The 22,775-nt window shown below is 39.3% G+C and overlaps 1 protein-coding gene across 1 annotated transcript in view; it reads right to left on the reverse strand.

Annotated features, from left to right (window-relative positions):
* dnah9 (dynein, axonemal, heavy chain 9) overlaps positions 1 to 22,775 on the reverse strand; it is a 160,630-nt gene that overhangs the window by 132,258 nt on the left and 5,597 nt on the right. The window contains exons 6-22 of the mRNA XM_062443156.1: positions 21,736 to 21,969; positions 21,397 to 21,564; positions 20,799 to 20,915; positions 20,556 to 20,706; positions 18,257 to 18,371; positions 17,986 to 18,054; positions 17,592 to 17,648; positions 13,992 to 14,118; positions 13,352 to 13,498; positions 11,037 to 11,145; positions 4,508 to 4,749; positions 4,228 to 4,370; positions 2,858 to 3,047; positions 2,427 to 2,689; positions 2,042 to 2,203; positions 1,640 to 1,862; positions 871 to 1,037 (exon numbers count right to left, since the gene is read on the reverse strand). Coding sequence (XP_062299140.1) covers positions 871 to 1,037; positions 1,640 to 1,862; positions 2,042 to 2,203; positions 2,427 to 2,689; positions 2,858 to 3,047; positions 4,228 to 4,370; positions 4,508 to 4,749; positions 11,037 to 11,145; positions 13,352 to 13,498; positions 13,992 to 14,118; positions 17,592 to 17,648; positions 17,986 to 18,054; positions 18,257 to 18,371; positions 20,556 to 20,706; positions 20,799 to 20,915; positions 21,397 to 21,564; positions 21,736 to 21,969 — 2,684 coding nt within the window. The remainder of the gene's footprint in view (positions 1 to 870; positions 1,038 to 1,639; positions 1,863 to 2,041; positions 2,204 to 2,426; positions 2,690 to 2,857; positions 3,048 to 4,227; positions 4,371 to 4,507; positions 4,750 to 11,036; positions 11,146 to 13,351; positions 13,499 to 13,991; positions 14,119 to 17,591; positions 17,649 to 17,985; positions 18,055 to 18,256; positions 18,372 to 20,555; positions 20,707 to 20,798; positions 20,916 to 21,396; positions 21,565 to 21,735; positions 21,970 to 22,775) is intronic.

Here is a 22,775-nt window from a genome sequence, read left to right on the forward strand (position 1 = left end):
CTTATCCTACTGTATATTAGCATTTGAGACCAAAAACAATTATGAAAGCGTTTGCTGAGCTAATAAATATAGCGAGAATTATGAAGCTTTTCCACTACACAGTTCCAGCACGACTCACCTCGCCTCGGCTCGCCTCGCCTCGGTACGGTTCCAGAACAGACCTTTTCCATTACAAAAAAAGTACCTACTCAACGTGGGCGGGGTCGTCATAGCACGGCTCCGCGGAACTGCCGTGACTTCGTTTTATACGCGACACAAAAAACATAAACAATGGAGGACATTGAGGCAGTGGTGTACTTGCTGCTGTATGTGGCTTTTTGTCACACACAAAGCAAGAAAATTGAGCCGTATGGCTGTAACTATGGCTGTAACGCTGCTGCCGGTATTTTAAAATGCCGCGTTTGATTCTTGTGTGGGACGGCTCATGACGCTTCCAGCGACAACTACCAATCAGCGGCCAGCAGTGTGTCGACGTCACATTTTAGTATCGGCTTGGCTCGCTTGGAACCTCACCAGAGCAGGTACTAAAAAAGTATCAGGTGGTACCAGGTACTTTCCCTAGTGGAAACGCAAAAAAAAACCCGAGGCGAGTCGTGCTGGAACGGTGTAGTGGAAAAGCGCCATAAGGGTACTTTTCCTATAGACTTCTATACAATTGAACTTCTTGTGGGCATGTCTAACCCCAGCTGCGAGAATGCAGGGTTAAGGTGCTTCAACATGGGCTTCACTTATCAGACCCGGAACTACTCGCTTATGAAAATAATGTAAATTTGTGTAAAAAGTGTTTATATACAACTTATTGCAAAATGGGGGACTTTAAGTGTTACCAATCAAACTATTTTCTAAAAAAAAATCAAATAAGTATTCTACCTAAACGGCCCATTGTTGCGAAAGTGCTCCCTGAAGGTGTGTTGCTCCACGTCAAACGAAGCGCACTTTCGACGCAGGCTTGCCACCTCAATGGCCTGCAGCGGCGCCACCTGCTGTTTGACTAACACCGCCTGCTTTTTCACATTGGTCCATTTTTCTGGCAACTCCTGGAGATTCAGACAGGTAGATAAACAGTTATATATACATATATATATATATATATATATATATATATATATATATATATATATATATATATGTATATATATATGTATATGTATATATGTATATATGTATATATATATGTATATATATTTATATATATATGTGTATATATGTATATATATATGTATATATATATGTATATATATATATTTATATATATATGTATATATTTATATATATATATGTATATATTTATATATATATGTATATATTTATATATATGTATATATATATATATATATATGTATGTATATATATATATATATATATATATATATATATATATATATATATATATATATATATATATATATATATATATATATATATATATATATAAATAAAAGAGAGAGAGATAAACAGGAGGAGGGAAAAAGCAAGAAGCAGAAGTGACAGATGATAAATTGCCAGGAGGAAGAGCAAGGAATAGAGATGGGAGATTGAAGTACAAAGAAAAAAGAAGAGAAATAGCTGTCTCAGCTGAATGAAACAAAAAAGAATATGTGCTAGGAATAATCTGAACTGACTGAACATGAGTCCTTACTTCTAACTGTTTGTAGACCACATCAGGCAGCTCCTGCTCATAGACCTTCAGCAGAGTAATAGTTTGCTGCAGGGGCTCAAACATGGCATCTGTGATGTTTTGTCTCTCCTTCACAGCCAGCAGGTGACCCATGACTGCCACCAGTCCACCATAATCACCCTCCTCCACCCGCTGGCCCAGGCCAGCCTCAGCCACACTGACGAACTTCTCCAGATCTGACAGGCTGAGGACAGACGACCATGATCATTAAAGGGGCACTCCATCAAGAACACTTTACCTGTCATGAGCAGCACTACTCCAGCAGAGACTTCAATTGTATAATGTTGTCTGAGAGGGTAAAAGGATTAACATTTGTAACAGAGTGGGCATTTACCACACAGGAAAACGTCAGAGGTACTTCACCTATTGGTTACATGGTCTATGAGGTGCTGTTTGAACATGAAGCTCCATTTTTTGATGACGTTGAGCAAGGCACTCTTCATGCTTCGGCCATCCACTCTCATCCACCAATGGAACACATGCACCGGCACCAGACCCTGCACCTCCTCATAGATCTTCTCATACCTAAAGCATTTGGATTTAGATGACACAAGAATGTGTGTGTGTGTAGAGTATGTGGTCAGTACACAGTTCAGTTTTTTTTTAATTCATAATGATCTGTTGTGTTTCTCTTATCCCCAAATATCCTTGACTTAACCTTAATTTTAATTCCAACCTTAACTCAAAACCTAATGCCTTATCTTAAACCAACCATTTGAAGAAGAGGCAAACATAAAAATGAACTCACCCGTCCACCTGCTCCCTAAAGTTGTCCAGCGTCGGCGGGTTCTCTGGGATGCCATCATCAGCATAAACCTCCATCTCCTGGCTGGTCAGAACGTGGCCATACAGGAGAAATTGACGCATGAACTCTTTCCTGTCATCCACGTACAGGTAGCTGTAGCATTCCAGAGAGTTACGGAACTCACAGCACACCGCCATGACGCCATGCACGCGGTCCATGAGGAGGTTACGCATGTCTGCCAGGTCAGCCATGTCCTCCATGTCAGCCTGAGGTGAAAGTATCAAGATGCAAACTCAAAGCATGTTGATAATGTTCTCAAACATATGATATGAACCTCAGGCGGATTCTGATTGTAGTGAGAGAAAATGTAGAATATTTCAAATGAAATAGATTTACAAGGTATGTTGTTTGGATCTACAACAAACCTACAGTACCTGATAGTGGGGAAAGGGGCTGTGCTGGGCCAGGCGTGGCACCAGTGAAGAGATTCGGAACACATCATTGATGAGACTCTCCACCAGCTCAAAGAAACTGTCTCCTGTCCCAAACTCCAGAGAAGGAGCGAACACCATGTCAGGAACCTTTAGATCCAGTTGAGCTTCAAACAGAGGGGCTGTAACTGCTCTTTGGTCTGGATCAAAAAAGAAAGATTGGTTAATATTGAGTCAAATTTCTTTTTGACAATGTTGCAAAAGATTCAATCCAAGACTGAATTTTTAAATTCAAGCTTCAAATGTTCTTATCAATCTCATCGAGAACAATAGAGTTCTAATATTAAGTGATCTGTGGAGGAATTGTTATAACTAATAATATTCACTCTGAATGAAACATGTCACAAACTTCACTTTCATGCCATACCTGTAGTTCACAAAAGCAGCTTGTGGGGGAGTTACTGCCAGACAATGGACTAGTAGGGTGCAATGGACTGTGGTGAATTGTGGGATACATTTGGCTCTAAATACAGCTTTGAAAAAATGCTGTTGTTGTTTTTTTTACTACTAGAACATCATGGCATATTGTTAAGAATATGCCATGATGTTCCCATGTACAGTAGCTATTAATATACTGTAAGTAGTAAGTTTAACACCAGTGAAGCAGGGCCAAGTATAAAATGTATAATCAGGTAAACATGATAATATTAATCTATTCAGTTTATCTTGTGTAAGAACAGAAGTAATTTGTACACCAAATATTTGTCAAATGTATCTAAATGGATAAAAAATGTACGAATTCATGTCATTTCATAAGGTTAGGCCTGTTTCAAGGGTAAACAAAGGAAAGAATAAAGTGAAGATCTAAAGCTGAGGAGACATGCTCTTATCACAGCTGCCCCAAACATATTTTCAGGTCAGTTCACTCCGTTCAGAAGCCTCCTAATCATAAAAGACTATTTGAGCTGACAGAAGGAGGAGGAGAGGGAGAAGAAGGACATCAAGTAAAAGTAAAAGGGGGAAGGATTGGACACAGTAGCAGCAGTCTGGCAATAGTCCACCACATCTTGAACGACATCCCAGTCCATCTAAACTGGTTGACAAAACTCATGCCAGCAAGCAAGTCCAGAACTATTTCATGTCCGCAGCCAATAAAGGCGGACACCCAATTGACATCGAACCCCCTGAGGACGTGTTTACTAAGAACTCATCTAAGTCAGAGCAGGCTGGCAGGATGGATAATGTTTTTGGTTTGCTGTGGTATCAGAGTAGCACTGCTGACAATTTTGATATCGCACTTTGCACAGTAGTAAACCAAAAACATCACTAGGACGCCAAACATAGCCAAAAATCGATGGTTTTTGTTTGTGAACATCGTACCCGTGTTATCCAGGAAGAACTTGAGAGAGCACTCTATGCTCTTGAAGAAGCCATCTATGATCATGTCGTCGATGTACTCCACGTAGGCCTTCCACTCCTCAGATGACGGCTCGGCTCTGAACAGCCCCTGGTTGCTCTGAGAACATGAAAAAGCGTGACACACCTACTGAATACCCCGAATCGGTGACGCCACAATAACCTCACAGAGTGAAAAATCTGAGTGAAACCAATTCGACATTTCACACGACCATTACAAAAACCTCTTTTAACTACCTTAAGCAGGAAGTGGATCTTTTCTCCAGACGACCGTATCAAACTGTAGAACCTGTCCAGCCTCTCAGCTCGGTCCTCCAGGCTGAGCAGCGTGTCTTTTTTGCCCTCCTTCTTGTCGAACATGGGGCAGGCCCAGGACCTCATGCAGCTCTGGATCTCCTCCACGTTGTCTTTGGTCCTCTGCAGTCGACTTTCCAGGTCGCAGACGGAATCTCGCACCTCTTGGATATACTCCCAAATGCCTAGAAAGGGATGGATGATGGAGACGTGTGTTTGAAAGGTCTTAAAGAAAGAATAGGAGTTAGAGTGTGTTGCTAACATAGTGGACTCCCCAAGAAAAAGTTCTCGGATCTCTTGCAAGTCATTTTAGTACTTCCTCTCAGGTCAGAACATCCTTACTAAAGCTATACCAATAAATATATCTGCAATTGGTTGATATATACAGGGATTTCGTCCTGGAAGAACCCAACTTGATCTGTCTAACTCAGACTGCTGAAGCCTTTATAAGTGAGCTTATAAGTATCAAGAAACTGCAGTAGCAATGCCAAAGGTCTTTTAAGTGATTTAAAGACAGTAATGCCATTACACTTGTCCAAACAGAGAGCACTGCCAAGTTTATTCTTCAGATTTACAATGTGGCTCTCTGTAAATATCTTGGTCATATCTTTATATGGCTGTCAAGCGTTTTAATTGTGTAAAGAAACGTAGCTCTATGGATGGTAATTATAAATCGGTTGGTCAATCAGTTGGTCCATCGCTTTTCTCCAGACTGAAATATCTTAACTACTGAATAGATTGCCGTGAAATGTGGTACACACATTCATGTTCCCTTGAAGATGAATTGTAATGTATTTGGGGATGCCTTAAGTTTCCCACTAGTGCCATCCTCTAGTCAAAATCTTAATCCCATCAGCCTCTGCTGTACTTGGTCTATTTTTTACATGCTTTGCCTCCAAATGAGCTTTGCCTCACCACCTGAGAAAGATCTTTGCACTCACTGCCCGATCAGTAGGTGGCAACCGAAAATCATCCTCCGACGATAAGACCCCAGCGTCAACAATGCTCGTCTCCCTTTGAAACTCAGCAACAAATGACAGGGACCGGCTGGCCTTGCGATGAGAACTGGAGTTTATAGAAGTGGAGTTACATCCAGGAAATGCAGAAACGTGACTGAGATATGGAGAAAGGAGTGCCAGGAGGAGTTTGTTGTGTTGGAGTATAGTAAGTGTAGCTTAATTATATCTAAAAGAAGTCATGGATCGTGCTGGGTGGTATGACAAAAAATTGTACCATGGTATTTTTTACAATTCTGGTGGTTTCACAGTATATCATGGGATTTTTTTTTTCTTTTTTCCATGACTGGACTTTTATATATGTTTATAGTTTATTCTACTGTCCAGAGTACATAGAATATAGGATTATGGTTTATTTGATGTATGCATTTCCCATAAATGTGGCAGCTGTGACTCTACTGTATGTGACCTGATAATTCTGCTCTCTACGGCTTCATTATTGAGATTCTGGAGATTCAGATTGAGACTCAACTGACATGGCCTCGACTGTAATGACGGTTATCAAGGCAACATCCCTCAGCCTCTCGCTCAATACTGGACCAATTTCAAAAAAAAATGTTGTCCCAATTAGTCACACAGACACTAAATTATGGGAAAACAGGGTCCAGGTTGAAAAATCCCCAAGTTGCTGTGATGCAGTCTAACAAAGATGCCAGCACTGCTGCAGACTAATAAGACTGTTATTAAACTCTCAGCTCAACCAAATCCAGGCGGCCCAATTGATGACATTTGCAACATGCGAGCTGCAAGTTGATTCTAATTGAATCAAGTTCATTTTGACTTGTTTCATCAAACGAAACATCCAGCTTGTGACCCATGAACGAGCACAGAATGAGAGGGACTGCAGGACTCATAAATGCATCTGCAGTTGGAGAGTCACAATCATTTGTGAAATGGTTCATTAGCATTATTCATGCATAAATGTTTTGATTTGAGGGAAAAGATCATTTATCATTGTACATTTTAATTAACTAACTATACACTATAAAAGTCGTACTGAGAAAGCACATATAATATGAGTCTTATCTCCCGGTTTTAATCAAATCACTATATGACACATCCCTGTATACATGATTTACTTGCAACAGTGTGAATAAATGCAAGGTTAAAAAAAAATAAGAGGTCGTCAGCAGTTTTAATTAATAATATGACAGCAGGCAGCATCAGCCTCCAATAGTTTCCCCTGCAGTCTCCTCTTGGCATCAAGTGTTTAGAGTAAGCAGTGGCTTTGTGACAGACCTTTAAATGTAAACTGAAATTAATTACAAAAAAAAGTCTGGCTCTTTCTGTCAGCTATGTTTCCCTACATTACAGAAATCCACTTCAAAAACAGATAAATATATAATGCACTTTTACCAAAATAAATATACGGCAGACCATAATCTCCACAAGCTTCCAATATAGTAAGTAGTCACTCACACTCACTCACATACACACACACACACACACACACACACAGCACATGAAGTAGATAATTCTTCAGCTGGTCTGGGGGACTGCGATTCCGTCCCCACAGACAGACGAATGCGCTGGCTTGTACCTTAAACACTCTTTTCATTTTGGTTGCGTTCCTCTGGGAATCCTGGAGCGGAGGAAACGAACAACGTGCCTGCCAGCGCGGTGTCAATCAAAGCTTTTCAATGATTGAACACCTATTCTTATTTTATATGTTTTTCAAAAATGCAAAGCCTCTCTGTTCATGTTACGTCTGCTCTGCCCTAGAAATGACAAGGATGAGACCAAACAGAGGAAGAGGAAGAGGAAGACGCGATAAGTCAGCATCTGTGACTTTTCACACAAATAGATATCTGCTGTATTGCTATTTGACATACGGCGTTCCTATAATACAGCATGCACACATACTGTATATATGTATTTGAGAGAGTTTTTACATTTGTTATTCTTTCCTTATCAAAAATCCCTGGTACGCAGGAAGTGGCATGTTTATGTGTCTGGCTACAGCATTCGTATTTTGGGTACTTTAGGAAGCAGGAGCCGTGACTGCCGCCTGAACAAACACCTACAGTTTTTCATGCTCAGTACCTCACACTTCAACAACAGAATGAGGACACACATAACAGAGAGGGACTTAGTATCTGCTTGAATGCTTCGCAATCAGGGTTAAAAAAAAAATTATATAACAATGAACCAGAAGTTAAAAGTCAGAGATGCTTTTAACGGTCCCTCTAATACTCTGAATAAACCCCAGGACATCCTCTCAACAGATAATGAAGATTCACGCTGAGATCTGTGGATTATCTAGCATGGCCTAGAACCTCCTGCAGGAACCACTCAGACCAACAGATTTGTCTCAAGTGGCATGGACAAATATCTTAATAATAGAATTTGTTGCATTCGATAGTTTTCTTGCATTTAGAATGTTTTTCTTTCTCATGGGCAAAATTCACAAGTGATCCAGGCCTGTCGAATGAGTCATGTAGTATTCCTTTTTTCAAAGGGAAATAATACTAGAAGACCAATTTGACTGCTGGATAGAGGACCATTTTAAATTAGGGTGTCTATGTACTGTTAGGGTGCTATTTTGTTTTAAAATGTTGCTCTGTTACTGGAGATAATTGAGAAAAAGGCCATGGCTCCCTATAAATGATCCTACAAAAACAGAATGAACCACACACTGTGCAATCTAAGAGCACTTTTAGATCACTCTTACATGCACCTGTGCCTTAATCTTAATTGACATTACATTTTAAGTTTAAACATGTTTAAATGTTACTGAATCAACTAAAAAATAAAACAATTTTTTCATATGTTGTTCTCAGACGTATTAATACTTCCCCCTTTTTTCAGTTCCTATATGATTTGAGGGACATTATTATGGGAAATGTTTAAGATCTATTTGGATGGGGTGATTTACTGTTGGGAATAGACCATAACTGAGACAGAGCACTATTTAAAGTTGTCATACAAATAACAAAAACAGTTCCTTGGATAAATGCAGACATTTTTAAACTGATGGAAGACAGGGATGTTGTCTTAAAAACTGCGATTAAACTAAATTGAGAAAAGATAGACACAACTTTGCTATGTTAAGGAACAAGTTGGTAAAGAAATTAAGAAAAGCTATGGCCGATGTTTTCTTGACCATGATAGAAAAGGCAAGAGGTTATTCTAAAATTATCTGGAACCAGTAAAAAAAAAAAAAAAAACCTAACAGGAAATCACATTAAAGACAGGAAACTGCTAGAACTTAAAGTAATTGGAAAGCCTACAAACAATCCAGCTGAAGTATTGGACATTCTTAACCATTACTGTATTGATTCTGTAGCTACCATTGCATAATGTATTTCACCTGAATACACAAATGTTTGTCTAGTTAAGCTTCCAACATAAAGACTGTCACTGAATCAGAGGTTATGAGAAACCATCCAGAGCAAAGGGTATATTTGGTATGGATGCAGCTATGCAGTAAATCATGTGCCATCTGAATACTAGCTCATTTGTCCTGCAAGAAGACATTGGATCAGAGTCATAGACTTCTCATGTCTAAGTTAACTAGCTTCAATATTTTAGATACACTTAAATGGATAGATTCCTATTTGTTAAATCAATCTCGGCATGTCCAAGTACATCACCAATCAGCTGCCCTCATCTGTCCACAGGTGTCCCTCAAGGATCTATCCAGGGTCTGTTGCTATTTACATTATGTATCGATGGTTTTCCATCTGTATGTCCTTACACCAACATCCAAATGTATGTGGATGACACTGTAATTTATATGCATGGTAGCAGTATGACACAAGTTGCTGATAAAGTTGTTTGCAACTAAGTGTGTTTAAAACAGTACGCATGTTTCACCACCAAGACGAACAGTTCTACTATAGAACCAGATATCTTATATCAGGAGAGAGGCTACAGGTCCTATCTGAATACATATGTCCAATACTTTCAAGACTTAGGTGAAAAGTTCTGTAACCAGATCAAATTCATAAGAGTATTCTGGGATTCTATGGTAAATTTTCACATCACTTGTATGAATGTATGTTATCACCACTCTAAAACCATTACAGTATTTGTATAAATGAACTCTTAAAATCCTTGACAAGAAATTGGTTCATTTTCATCATTGTCCAATATTTAAAAAAATAACTTATTGAGTTGGGAAAACATGATTAAATATGTAGATGTTTGTCTTAGAAGATTATACAGTATATGGCTTGACTCTTCCAAAGACAGCAGAAGGGGACTCCATTATATCACTCTGAAAAAGTGCTTTTAGTCAGTCTATGTTCTCTGTTAGTGCTGCACTAGAATAGAACTCCATCCTAGCAGCTATTAAGAGGACTGGACACATAAGGTTTATTTAGAGCTCATTTAAAGAAAAGGTTAATTAGCACTCATACCCTGCTGTCCTCAGTTTGTCTGTGCTGAACTTCCCTTCCTGTCTGCTGTCACTTGTCGCTATCTAGTTATCTCCAGTCTGCCCTCATGAACCTGGATGTCTTATTGTGGTTTTGCCTTTATTATGTCTGGTTAATGTATGCATTTAATATAGTCTGCATGCTTTTTTATGTCTGTGCCTCTGCTTTGCATGTTTCAGTTAATGTCTAACAATGAAGGACAAAATGAGTTTATTTAGTCCATATTTCTATTAACATTAATATCTCTCAGTTATGAGCCTCTGTGTTGCATGTTTCAAATAGAACCTGACAATAACGTATAATGATGTTTTTTTATTAACATTCATATTCTCTCTTCTCTTTTTGTTATTGTTCTGCATGCATCATAAAGGATCTTAATAACTTCTTAATTTCAATCTTATATTCTGTTTTTAAGGGTGACTTTGTAATGTCAGTCCAGGGACTACAGATGAAAAATAGCCTCTTTTCTAACTCTGGCGCAAATGCAGCAATGTTTATTAATGTGCACTGTCCATGTTAAACAAACCAACAAATAAATAAAGTTGAAAAAATGAATTCAATTTGCTGTGTTTTTGTCTGCTGGTTTCTAACAGCAGGAGTTTAAAGCTCCCACTGTTTAATTCTTCTTTTTACTTTTGTATAACATTTATTTGTGAATAAAAGTTTCCACAAATGGAGCAAAACAGGTAGCTGTATATAGCAATTTAGGGGCAATGATTACCTTCATGATCATCTCTTGCACACCTAGTTATGCACAGGTGGCATTCATCAAGTCGAGACAAGCAATTTATAATATGTTTGTGCAGCTGAGGATGTTTGCTGATCTGACTTGGAACATGACAAAGCCTTGGGACAAACGTGTTCAGTGAATCCATTTTTTGCTTCAGTGTTTCTGCATTGCTGCCAAGGTTTTGAAATGTCTTTGTATTGAGGTGTAGGCAAAAATCTCAAAGACAGATAGCACAAAATCTAGACAAATCTAATCTAAACTGTGTTTTTGTGTAGTTTAGGTTAACAGACTTGAGAAAAGAGTGTGTCATTCTTTTGTATCTGATAGTTATCAGTAAGCATCCAGACCTTGGCTGTTCCAGTTCAGGCTCTCCTCTGCCTTTTGGAGCTGAGCGTCAATGTCTCTGAGCTGGCCCCGAACCAGAGGATGCTCCACGTCGAGCACAGAGTGCACAACCTGCAGCCAAACAGTGGGAGAGGGAGGAAAGCAAAAGAAAGAGAAAATTTGATTTTCAGCTTCCATTAAGCGGGTACAGAAATATCATTTTAATATAACTGCCACTGAAAGGCCACACAGAAGCCAAGAGCTTCGAGACGGGGTGTCATCCTCATTAAAGTCACCCTTTCTGGATCGTTCCATGTTGCCATGACTTAATTGGATTTGAACTTTTAGCTACCTTAAGCGATGAATTGCTGTATTTTTTTAACTAATCATCATATTGAATCATGGCGTTCTTGTGATTAATGTGTGTGCTGTCCTCTGTGTGGCTGAGTTAATTACATCAGTGAATGGTCTTACATTGTTTCATGCTACATTATTGAAATTGCCACTTTGACCCCATATCCAATTACCATTAAAAGGTGGGTTCACATGTTTTCATATGCCCTTATATACATAGAAAGGATTATTAGTTGGTGAAATTGTTCACACTGCCCATACCGGGGACAAAGAAATCCCTCTTAAAGCAATTTCAGATAAGTAATAGTGGACAAAATCCACAGTCCTTGTTCTCTGTAAGACTAAAGAGTCTACAGTCATGCTAGAGGCTCAGTGAGGCTGCAAGCTATATGCTAACATCATCATGCTAACATGGTCAGAATGATAGTGCTAGCCTATTTAGCATGTATAATGTCCACCATCTTAGTTTAGTATGTTAGCATACTAATTATTTAGTTAATTAGTCCTATGGGAACCATCAGTGCCTGCACCAAATTTCACAGCAATCCATCCAATAGCTCTTGAGATATTTCAATAAAGAAATATCAATCTCGTAGTGTCATCGGGAGGTCACCAAAGTCATCAGACTACATTATACAATAAATATTCAGATCTTTAGTCTTTAATTTATTGGGTGGCTGTGGCTCAGGAGGTAGAGCATGTCGTCCACTAACTGGAAGATCGGCGGTTTTATTCCCAGCTCCTCCAGTCCACATGTCGATGCATTCTTGGGCAAGAGACTTAACCACAAATTACTCCTGATGGCTGCACCCTGCGTGGTCAGTGTGTGAATGGGTTAATGTGACAAGTAAAAGTGCTTTGAGTGGTCAAAAATACTAAAAATTGCTATACAAATACAGTCCATTTACCAATATCTGAGAACCATGAAAATGCCAAATTCAGTGTGGATCCATCCTGGGGGATGTTGAAATATTATACTGAATAAGTGAAAGCTCTGATCTCATGGTGGTTCTTGAGTAAAAGGTCAGGAGATCACCAAAGTGGGGTCACCCTTGAATTCACTCTTGGCACAATGAATGGCTAAAACAAAATTTCATGGTAATCCATTCAATACTGTTGATACATTTCAGTCTACAGCAAAGTGGTAGACCAATTGACCCACTGACCTGACATTGCCATCCCAAGAGCTGTGGGGCTTGCGTTGCTAAATTATACGATATGATTTAATTATGGATTACAGTGAGAAAAAAACATGTTAAAGTGAAAACACTTATTTCCAACATATTCATGCATTTTAAAGTCTTGAGCATAAAACTCTGTGTTTCTCATATTAGCTTTTGCTGAATTTTAGAATGCATGTTTGCACAGAAGAAGCACTGTGGATTCTATCTCCCATCACTTGCATTGAAATTGCTTTAAGAAATGTCGAGCATAAACTGGAGAAGCAATTGTAGCAGTCAACAAAAGAATTATTCATGTAATAGTGTCTGTGTCTTCAAGTTGGAGGTATAGAAAAGGTCAGTGGAGTAAAACAGTCATTATGTGTATGTAATGTATCTTATATACAAATGTAAAGGTTGAGCTGTCACCCAAATAACAAGGGTTTGTCCTTTGTAGAGCAGGACTTTAAACAAAATCCATACTGTTCATTTTGAAGTACAAAGCTGGCAATATGCCCAGGTGGAGAGAGAAAGGCTAAGAATCATTAGAATGTGTCTTCTGATGATGATCATGTAATGTCACACTACTTTTCACACTCTCGTAGCAGGGCCCAACATGTAGGATAAATGGAAATTGGTAAATGCCACATTTTCTTGGGAATCAACCCAATAGTTCCATCAACAGAGTTCTACTGCTAGAGTAGCTAAAAAGCCTCCTACTGCCATTTAGTGTTTCTTACTCTGCTCCCCATGTTGTAATGTCAAAAAGGGCAGACTTCGAGAGACCACTTGACTGCTTTTAGCCTAATCCACTCTTAGTCTACCTTGTTGTATCGGCCCACGGTGAGCTCCAGGTTGGCCAAATACTGCCACAGCTGACCCTTGGTGGTGTAGATCTGCACTGCAGTTTCAGGGATGGCTTCAGTCTGCCTGGCCTCCAGGTACTTCACTTCTCTCAGCACTGACGCCAGCTACAGAGGTGAAGAAGAAGCACTAAGAGACATACTGTATGAACATATTTACAACCAGATGATAGTCAGATTAGGATTTGATCAAGACAGGCTAGAGATTCTGTTTGCAATTTAACATCTTCATTTTATACCCACTGTCATGGTAAGACAAAAAAAAAATTCTAACTCAAATTAATGAGATCATTAAAGCAGTATGATCCATCTTTTATTTATTGGTTTGGGCAAAACTGAAATAATGACCCAGCTAATTAAAAAGAATGTGAAAATACTTTATTTGTGCATTTATACTCTTCAGTGTTGCTGGAGGCAGATGTAAGAAATGTAATAGATCATATTTAATAAAAGGCTGAGATCAGCTTGATATGTCACCAAATAATAAATCAGTCAGACTGTTCAAACAGTAGGCATTCAGAGTGAAAGCTTTCAAGCAGTGACACATCCAGCAGCCTGTCTCTGAGCAGTTTCTACAGCATATGGGTCTAAAAGTAAAAACCTGCGGGTTGAAGTTGACAGAGATCAGTTGAGAGGAAGGGTCTCTGCTGATTAATGGTAGGCTGAGGTTGTACTGAGAACTCTCGCCCACGGTCTCTGTCCATGTGTCGTACAGGCCGGTGGAGTATCTGCGATACCGAACAAAAAAGAAAACAATCTGTGATCGCAATCAAACAAAAGTTATTATCATCACAGAAAATCAATTTGTACCTTTACCAGCAGGGTATAACATTGTTTCATATTCCTATTAAAAAGGGCCCGAGCTTTTATTTCACGAGGCTACAGGCGTGAAAACGGCTCACATCTTGAAAATTAACATAAGCGGCAAAACGAACGGCTAAAAGGCATGTGATTGAGCCATTTTCCCCAATCCTCTGAGGTTATAAACAGAATGTGCGACGTGATTCACTCGTCCATATCGAGCAGACAATAAGGGGAGAGGGAGAGATGGCTGGAAGGAAGGTTAGTTGCAGGCGTGGGGGGGTAATATGAGGATAAACGCTGATTCATCTGCGAGAAGCTGGGAACAGACAACATGTCAGGGCTCTGTACAGCTATATCAATCTGTAAATAGCCACAATTATGATGAGAACTTCAGTGTGCACTGTGTGCTCCTTATTGGATTTCTGCTGTGAGCTTCATTTCCTGATAGTGGCACTGCAGACGCAGAGGCAATCAAATGCCTTGGTCATGGCCATAAATCATGCAGCATTTTCTCTGTGGAGGTAATGAGTGAGGATGCCCATCCTGTTCCTGACTGGAATATGTGTAATAATGGCAACATTCATTTGTGGCAGCGGTGATGATTATAACAGCTTAACAAGGGCTCTAATTTCTGAAGGGAGTAAATTGAGGGCAAAGAACTGGTGTTGTTCATCATTCCATTATTGTGGATGGAGGAGATACTGTATAACGTGACATTGAGCGTGTGAGGCATAACCTAACAGTAACTCTAATCTTAGCTCTAAAAATAGTAAAACATTAGGACTAGAAGTCATTATTATTTGCATTATGGATTAATCTGCCAGTTATTTTCTTGGTTCATAGATTAATCATTAAATCTTTAAAACATCAGAAATGTAACAATCACAGAATGCAAAACTATTAAAATGTCTTGTTTTTGTCCAACCAATAGTCAAAAACCAAAACATGTCTGAGAAAATAAAGAAAAGCAGAAAAGTTTCAGATTCGAGAAGTGGGAACAGTGGATCTTTTTAGCCTGATGATTTTAGCTTCCTAAATGAGTAATCTATCAAAATGGTTGCAAATTAATTTTCTTAAAAAGCTCTGAAAAATACTTAAAAAGATACTCTGTCTTGTTATGGTACCATACCTTCACTAATGGCTAAAAGCTAAATTAGTCTGTACCTATTTTCACTGAGATTGCCTGCCATAATCATTAAAAAGATGTATTAGCTGGTTAAAAGTTAAACGTCTACTTGATTAATACATTTTATATAAAATGACTTTGTAGCTCTGTGAAGCTTTTTAGCCTCCTTTTACTGCACTGTTTTATTTCCACAAATCAAATCATGTAGTTCAGTCTCAGCACTTTCATTAACCATCATTTTGAGAATAAAAGCTTTGATAAACCGACTGTATGCATAGCCCAGGACCAAACACACAAAGTTACCGAACAAAAGTTAGCTAGATCCTGAAACTGGAGCGTGTCTATGTTCCCACAGCTCTATGTTCCCACAGCTCTATGTTCCAACAGCCCTATGTTCCAACAGCCCTATGTTCCCACAGCCCTATGTTCCCACAGCCCTATGTTCCCACAGCACTGTGTTCCCACGTTTTCGAATAAATTATTTAAATTTAGGTCCTATGTTCCAACAGCTCTATGTTCCCACAACTCTATGTTCCAACAGCCCTATGTTCCCACAGCTCTATGTTCCAACAGCCCTATGTTCCCATAGCACCTATGTTCCCACAGCTCTATGTTCCAACAGCCCTATGTTCCCACAGCACCTATGTTCCCACAGCTCTATGTTCCAACAGCCCTATGTTCCCACAGCCCCTATGTTCCCACAGCTCTATGTTCCCACATTTCTAAGAGATTATTAAAATTTAGGCCCTATGTTCCCACAGCCCCTATGTTCCTACAGCTCTATGTTCCCACATTTCTAAGAGATTATTAAAATTTAGGCCCTATGTTCTCACAGCCCCTATGTTCCCACAGCTCTATGTTCCCACATTTCTAAGAAATTATTTAAATTTAGGCCCTATGTTCTTACAGCTCTATGTTCCCACATTTCTAAGAGATTATTAAAATGTAGACCCTATTTTCCCACAGCCACAGACATGTGTGGTGTCCTGACACCTCTGTAAGGTTACGAGTGAAAGTCCCTCATGAGCAATAATTTACAAATTAAGCACAGGGGTGGGCACAACGCTGTCCTGATGTTTGCGCTCGCAAGATGGAGGGTGAATGTTATGGATGCAGTTGTAAAATATAACGCTAACCCTAAAAAAAGTTAGAAATGTGGAAACATTGGGCTGTGGGAACGTAGAGCTGTGGGAACATAGGACCTAATTTTGAAAAAAGAGTTAGAAATGTGGAAACATTGGGCTGTGGGAACATAGAGCTGTGGGAACATAGGGCCTAATTTTGAAAAAAAAGGTAAAAGTAATTAATGTGGGAACATAGAGCTGTGGGAACATAGTGCTGTGGGAACATAGAGCTGACCCCACTGAAACAGCTAATATTAGCTAGGTAAAGGGTTGCTGGTATTTAAAACAAAGTTAAAAGGAGAGTAAATATTGCACTTAAGCATACAGAGAAGAGTAGAGTTGAATAGACCCTTTACATGGCAGACATTTTGACTCAACATAGTTGGAAAAGCGTAATGATAACATTAGCAATGGCTCCGTTCCGAAATGTTCCAGTAAGCCATGTTAGTGAGCTTAGTAAGCTGCTTTACTCAATATTTTTATTAACAATGGATAAAATGACTTTTGTATAAAGTGAAATTGGTTGGCTCCATCACTATTCAGTTCTCTTTATATGTCCACGGTATAAATAGGGGACTTCTTTTGTTGACATGTTAGCCATAACAACTTCATAAAGTGATAATATGTTCATGTTAATGTCAACATCTTGTTGAGCTGCCAACAAGAGACCAAAGAAATCAGTATTGCAGGTTTAAAGGCCCAGTCACTCACTATAGTGCATTGTATTTACCCATTTTAATTTGACATCTGAATTCAGAGTGCAGAATGTATATACTATACAGTGCCATCAAAAATGTGTAACCTTTGAGCGGCCTTGTGGTAAGGTGAAAAGTGTTAAATCAAATATCATTTTTGTACTTGCCTTGATGGAGGCCTTAATGGCTGAAATGCATAGGTGTGTTCTTAACTATGACTAAGTATCCATAAAGTATTAAAGGCTTTTTAAATGTATTACCCTCTCGAGTGCCTTAGATCTTTTCAATAACTTTAAATAAAATATAGCAATAGAAGATCTCTCTCTGTCTCTTTCTGTCTTTGACTCTTGTACAATTCAGTTTGATTCCATATAAACAGCATTTCCCCTCCAATGGGATGCTTTATCTTGCAGGTTTTGATGTTGGATGTGGTCTAAAAGGCCATTTCTCACTTGGCATCAGTGAGCAGCGACAGAGCATATGGGATTATGGGAGTCCTGTGAAATAATCTGCAGAGCAGCGCCACAGTAATGAGAACATAAATCATGCCCGGAGCTGCATGTCTACATGCCATTCCCCAGGGGCTGCTTCATAAATGTTGCACCCTCAACTAACGAAATCACAAATGTTCACTTAAAAATCAGTGTTGAGTGTGAAACCGCATGACGGAGCCACAGTATTTGATACATGTTATTGACTTGCTTGATATTAACAGTACAATAAGGTGAGATCCTCTTCAGTCTACTGCCAATTCTGTTTAATCTTTTGTGTTCTTTTATTCAGTAATATTTACATCTAAGCATGATGACATATAGTGTAATACAGTGAGATAAGATGCACACACACCTGTCCAACAGTTGCATCATCTCCTCATACTTCTGGATGACCCTGGCTCCTTCTACAGACTCCAGGCACCTGCAGAGAAGATGAAATTTTACAACCCATGCAAAGGTTATACTCAATATCTTTCCAGGAGCCATTATTCCAAGATCTTTTTATGAGGTCTTTAAAACAACTCACAGAGCGATAAATTTACAGTGAGACCACTAGGAATGCATGACCACACAAAAAAATTATTTTTTAAATCTGCTTGCACTGGAGACAAAAGAAGACTCACGGGTAGGAGAGGTGTCTGAAATTGCAGAATGGGACCTGGATGCGCTCTTTTAGCTCCTGGGCCCATCTCAGCCCGCCAGCGACTGCTGGCATATTCTTATTCACTGGAGTAAGACCTGAGGAGGTTAATATCATTACTTATTGTTGCACAGATATTTACCAAAAAGGCAGAGAAAGATTGAACTAAGGACTGCACATATTATCTGTTAGAGTGCACATAATTCACAAATTAGGGCTGTGCAAAAGTAAAGTGTAGCATCTAATTTCATTGAAACGCTATAAATTTGACCTGCAGTATTGCCTTAATCAAATTCTGGTGTGGTATTGTCAGGGGCACGAAATTATCTGCATAGAGGAAGGGACAAACCAAAAGTAAATAGAAAAAGCCCAATCTAAAGACTCCTGGAGCCACTAATGTAAAATCCATTCATTCTTTTATTTATTCATCATCCATCCATTCTGAAGTTCCTTTTTTAACACTGGTGCAATGTTGTGGAACAACCCTCAGTTACACATCCAGTGATTAAAAATGACCTTACAGAAGTCAGTTCAGGGTTTAATTATGGATAATGGTCACATATTTATAATGACATTTTCATTTCAGCCATTAAACTGTCCTTCTTGTATTTAGGTGTTTTGATGTGGCATTTAATTTAATCTTATCAAATTTTGAATTTCCACATTTCATCCGACTTCTATGATGTACAGTACTGTCCAGGTCTGAGGCCACCACCATCATACAAAATACAGGAAGTATGTACACAAAAGTTAACATTAATTATTAATTATTATTAATTAAGGTTCCATTCCATTTAGGTTTAAGAGAGCCAGGTTCCTGTTATTGCTCAAATGTAAGGGGAGGTCTCACTAAATACTTGCCACTTTAGCCAATAGAAGCTGTTTTCTTTTCTATTTTTTTCTCCCTGTTTTTTTTAATATTGCATACAGATCATCACCATGAGAAATAATTATATATGGTCATTACAGCACTGATAAAACAACGTATTTAATGGTGGCTAAGACTTTTGCACAGTACTGTATATCTGTGGACTATAAGCAAAGTGATGAGGGGCTTTGAGGTGTGTCAGCTGAAAAAGATGATGTGGAAATGTCAGATTTTTAACTGAATTTGACAGATTTTCCTGCTATTTACAGATAATGGGGGCGGAAGACACACAGTCCTCTATGACACGTCTTAGGCCACCATTAGATGTGTTGTTTTAGCAATGCTATAATGACCATATATAATTATTTCTCAGTCCCTTAATTAGAAAATACAGGAAATGTGTATGCAGTATTAAAAAATAGAAAAGAAAATAGCTTCTATAGATTAAAGTATGTAAGTATTCAGACCTCCCCTTACACTTGAGCAATAGCAGGAACCTGGCTCTCTTAAACCTAAATGGAATGGAGCCTTAATTAATAGCAATCTTTAATAATTCATGTTTAATTTTGTTTACATATTTCCTGTATTTTATGTTTGTATGATGGTGGTGGCCTAAGACTTTTGCACAGTACTGTATATTGTGTGTTTGTGTTTTAACATCTAGAGATATCGAGGGCCTATATTATCCTTTACTACAGTATAAATGATCACATTATCCTGGATTAAGCAACATGCTGTATAATGGTTAACCTTTTTTTGTTTTACATGGCTTAAAGGCAATCATACACAGTTGTTTTCAATTTCTCTGATTGAAAAAAAACAGCTCTGGAGATATGCAGGGAATAACATGATGTAAGAAAAAAAAAAAAAACGATAAGCTATTAACCAATAAGAATGATAGCAGGGTATGTTGTCCCACCATAGCAGGCGCAACAAAAACAAACAGGGGGGTAAGGGAGCTATCAATCAAGCCCAGTTTGCACACGCCCACACAGTCCTGACAAGAGGTCTAATTAGACAACATAAGTGAAAACATGTGTGGGTGGTTTGTTAGTGTGTAGGGCTTTAAAGGTTTTAAATGACTTAAAATATGCTAAACGAAAGACATTTCCCTTCCCAGGATCTCTCTGGGTCTCTCTCTTTTTAATGAGGAAGCTTTGAAGTGGAAACCATCACAAGTATAATCCCTACATCAACCAATGTGTCCTTGAGATGTTCTTATGGATCTCACTGTTGAAGGCATTGATTGAAGCCCTGCCCACATGCTCACTCAACCTTCAAGGGTCGACTCACAAATTCATTAAAAAAAAATAAAAAGTTTCGGTTTTACTTGTTTAAGTTTTGAGAAGTCTGCTTCTGAGATTTCTGCGTCCACCCAAACCCAGTGAAGAGACTTTTGTTTTATATATCTCACCCAGCTCCTCTGCAATCTGAATGTGTTTGTTGTAGAAGACTTTACAGCAGTTCAGCTCCCTGTCAAACATGGACACAAGGAGAGGGTATCTATCCAGAGCATCTTCAGCCACTAGGGGGCGCTCCAGCAAGCTACCAAACATATCCAAAACCTGCAGAGGACATCAGAGGAGTGAAAGGGCTTTTAAATAAATGTGCGTGTGTGTGTGAATGTGTGACAAAGTGAGATAGTGAGTTCCTGGACCTTGAAGGCGTGCTCCAGTCCAGAGGCGTCATCAAAGGCCTGACAGAAGACGGCTCCCAGTCGCCGGTCTGTGTCATCCACCTTCAGTTTGAACTCCCTCACATCGTCCTCAAACTCCTGCAGGGCAAATAGCTCAGCTAGACCGACAGCCAAAAACACCACACAGCAGTACGAACTAACGGAGAGCCAGCACAGCATATTCATTTTCACATCTCACTGACTCAAAGCTATCCAGCGGGGAGGGCCGACTGGGTCTTACAAGCAAAGTAAATTGCTTTTCTTGCTATAACTCAGGAACATCTTTGTTAAGCAACTAGATGGCATTGAAAAAAAGTCTATTTTGGCAGAAAAACAATTTGCTCCACAAACGCTGGAGTGACCAAGCTGTGATGGTGCTTGCCAGCATGAGAGGAAAAGAGCATGTACTGAGAGGTATTCAAGGATAAAAACTGAGCTTGTAACCTGTGTCTAGCATTTCATAAAACCCTTGTGAAAATGAATTGACCTTAAAAGTTGCTATACAAAAAGGACAGCCTATTTTTCCTTGCAAGCAAGTGTACGAAATCTCAATGGATCCTGTGATCCCAACAGTCCTTACCATGTTGTGGAGGTCCAAGCAGTCATAGGGTTTCTCCGTGAAGAATTTATAAGTGTCTACGAATTCCTTGTGGAGCGACTGGACCTGCTGGCTGAGGGCTCGGCCACGGACGCCTCCAATCTCCAATTTCTCAAGCTTCAGCAAGTCCACGGCTGTCAAAAGGATGTCCTGTACAGTAGACCGACAATAGAGTGCAGTACCACTGTAATATCTCTACAAAGGTCTGATTTGTAAAATAATGCAAGTGTCAGGTCTGTATCTCTATCATCACACCAAAAATACTGATATTACTTGAGGATTTGCCACTTTTTGAGCCACTTTTAATGTTTCCACACTAACCTTAATGGTCTTGACCCTGTTGATAAAGCAGTCAAGTCCAGAGAAGACCAAGAGCGGGGAAAAGTCCCAAGGCTTCACCAAGCTTCCATTCCTCTGGTACTGACCCAGATTGGCCCTACGGTCATCATAAGTACTCCTTAAGAGCTGCAGGATATCAAGGCTTGTTTGCACCTTCAGGAGACTCTCTGAAACCTCTCCTTTGAGAACCTCCTCTGGAACTAAATACACCCGGGCCTGGTGTTGGAAAGCAGTAAATAAGCAGGTTAGTTTGGCTTAGTTAGGCCTCTGATATACATGTACTGTAGTGGCAGTTAAGATATTTGTCTAATCATGCCAAGTTCGTGAAATATTTTATATTTTCTCTTTTATAAGCTCAGTGGCTAGTAAAGGGCAACTACTCTGGGGTACCACACCCTAAAAGTGCTTTCAGACAGGATGCCCAATAAGTATCCCAAATTATCACAAACTACCCAAAATCATTTTACCCACCCAATCCAATGAAAAGTAGCTCAGCTATGTGTAAAACTGCCCAATCTGGCAAGGGTGGCTGCAGGGCACAACTAGCCTGCTATATTTTCCAGTGACATCCAACCCAACTAACACTTATACCATATGCTACAGTTTGCTTCTATTGACCTAGTGTTATCTCATAGTGTCGCCAAATAACTAGCCACTTAACTGTCCAAGACCAGATGATACCTTTGACACCGACATTGTTCCAAGACTTCATTGTGTTTAATGATGTGTTTGTTCACTACCGGCGAAGAGGTGTATAAGTCAGAGAACTTACATACCAGTAAAACTAGCTCTAGGATTGTTTTTCTCTGTGTGTTTTCTGTCATTGCCATTATCACATGGAGAGTTGCAACAGCAAGTGGAAATATGCTGAACTATAATCAACTTAGACAGCATTGGCAAGACGATGGCTGCTGTTTACTTTGGAAAAGACAGAGGCGGTGTCATCCGCTCACTGTCTGCCCTAAGTACATTTAGGGGTTCCAAAAACTCCTGTGTAGCAATTACTTTGTGGTTATAACTGC

Source organism: Scomber scombrus, chromosome 21, assembly GCF_963691925.1.
Source record: "Scomber scombrus chromosome 21, fScoSco1.1, whole genome shotgun sequence".
Classification (NCBI taxonomy): domain Eukaryota; kingdom Metazoa; phylum Chordata; class Actinopteri; order Scombriformes; family Scombridae; genus Scomber; species Scomber scombrus.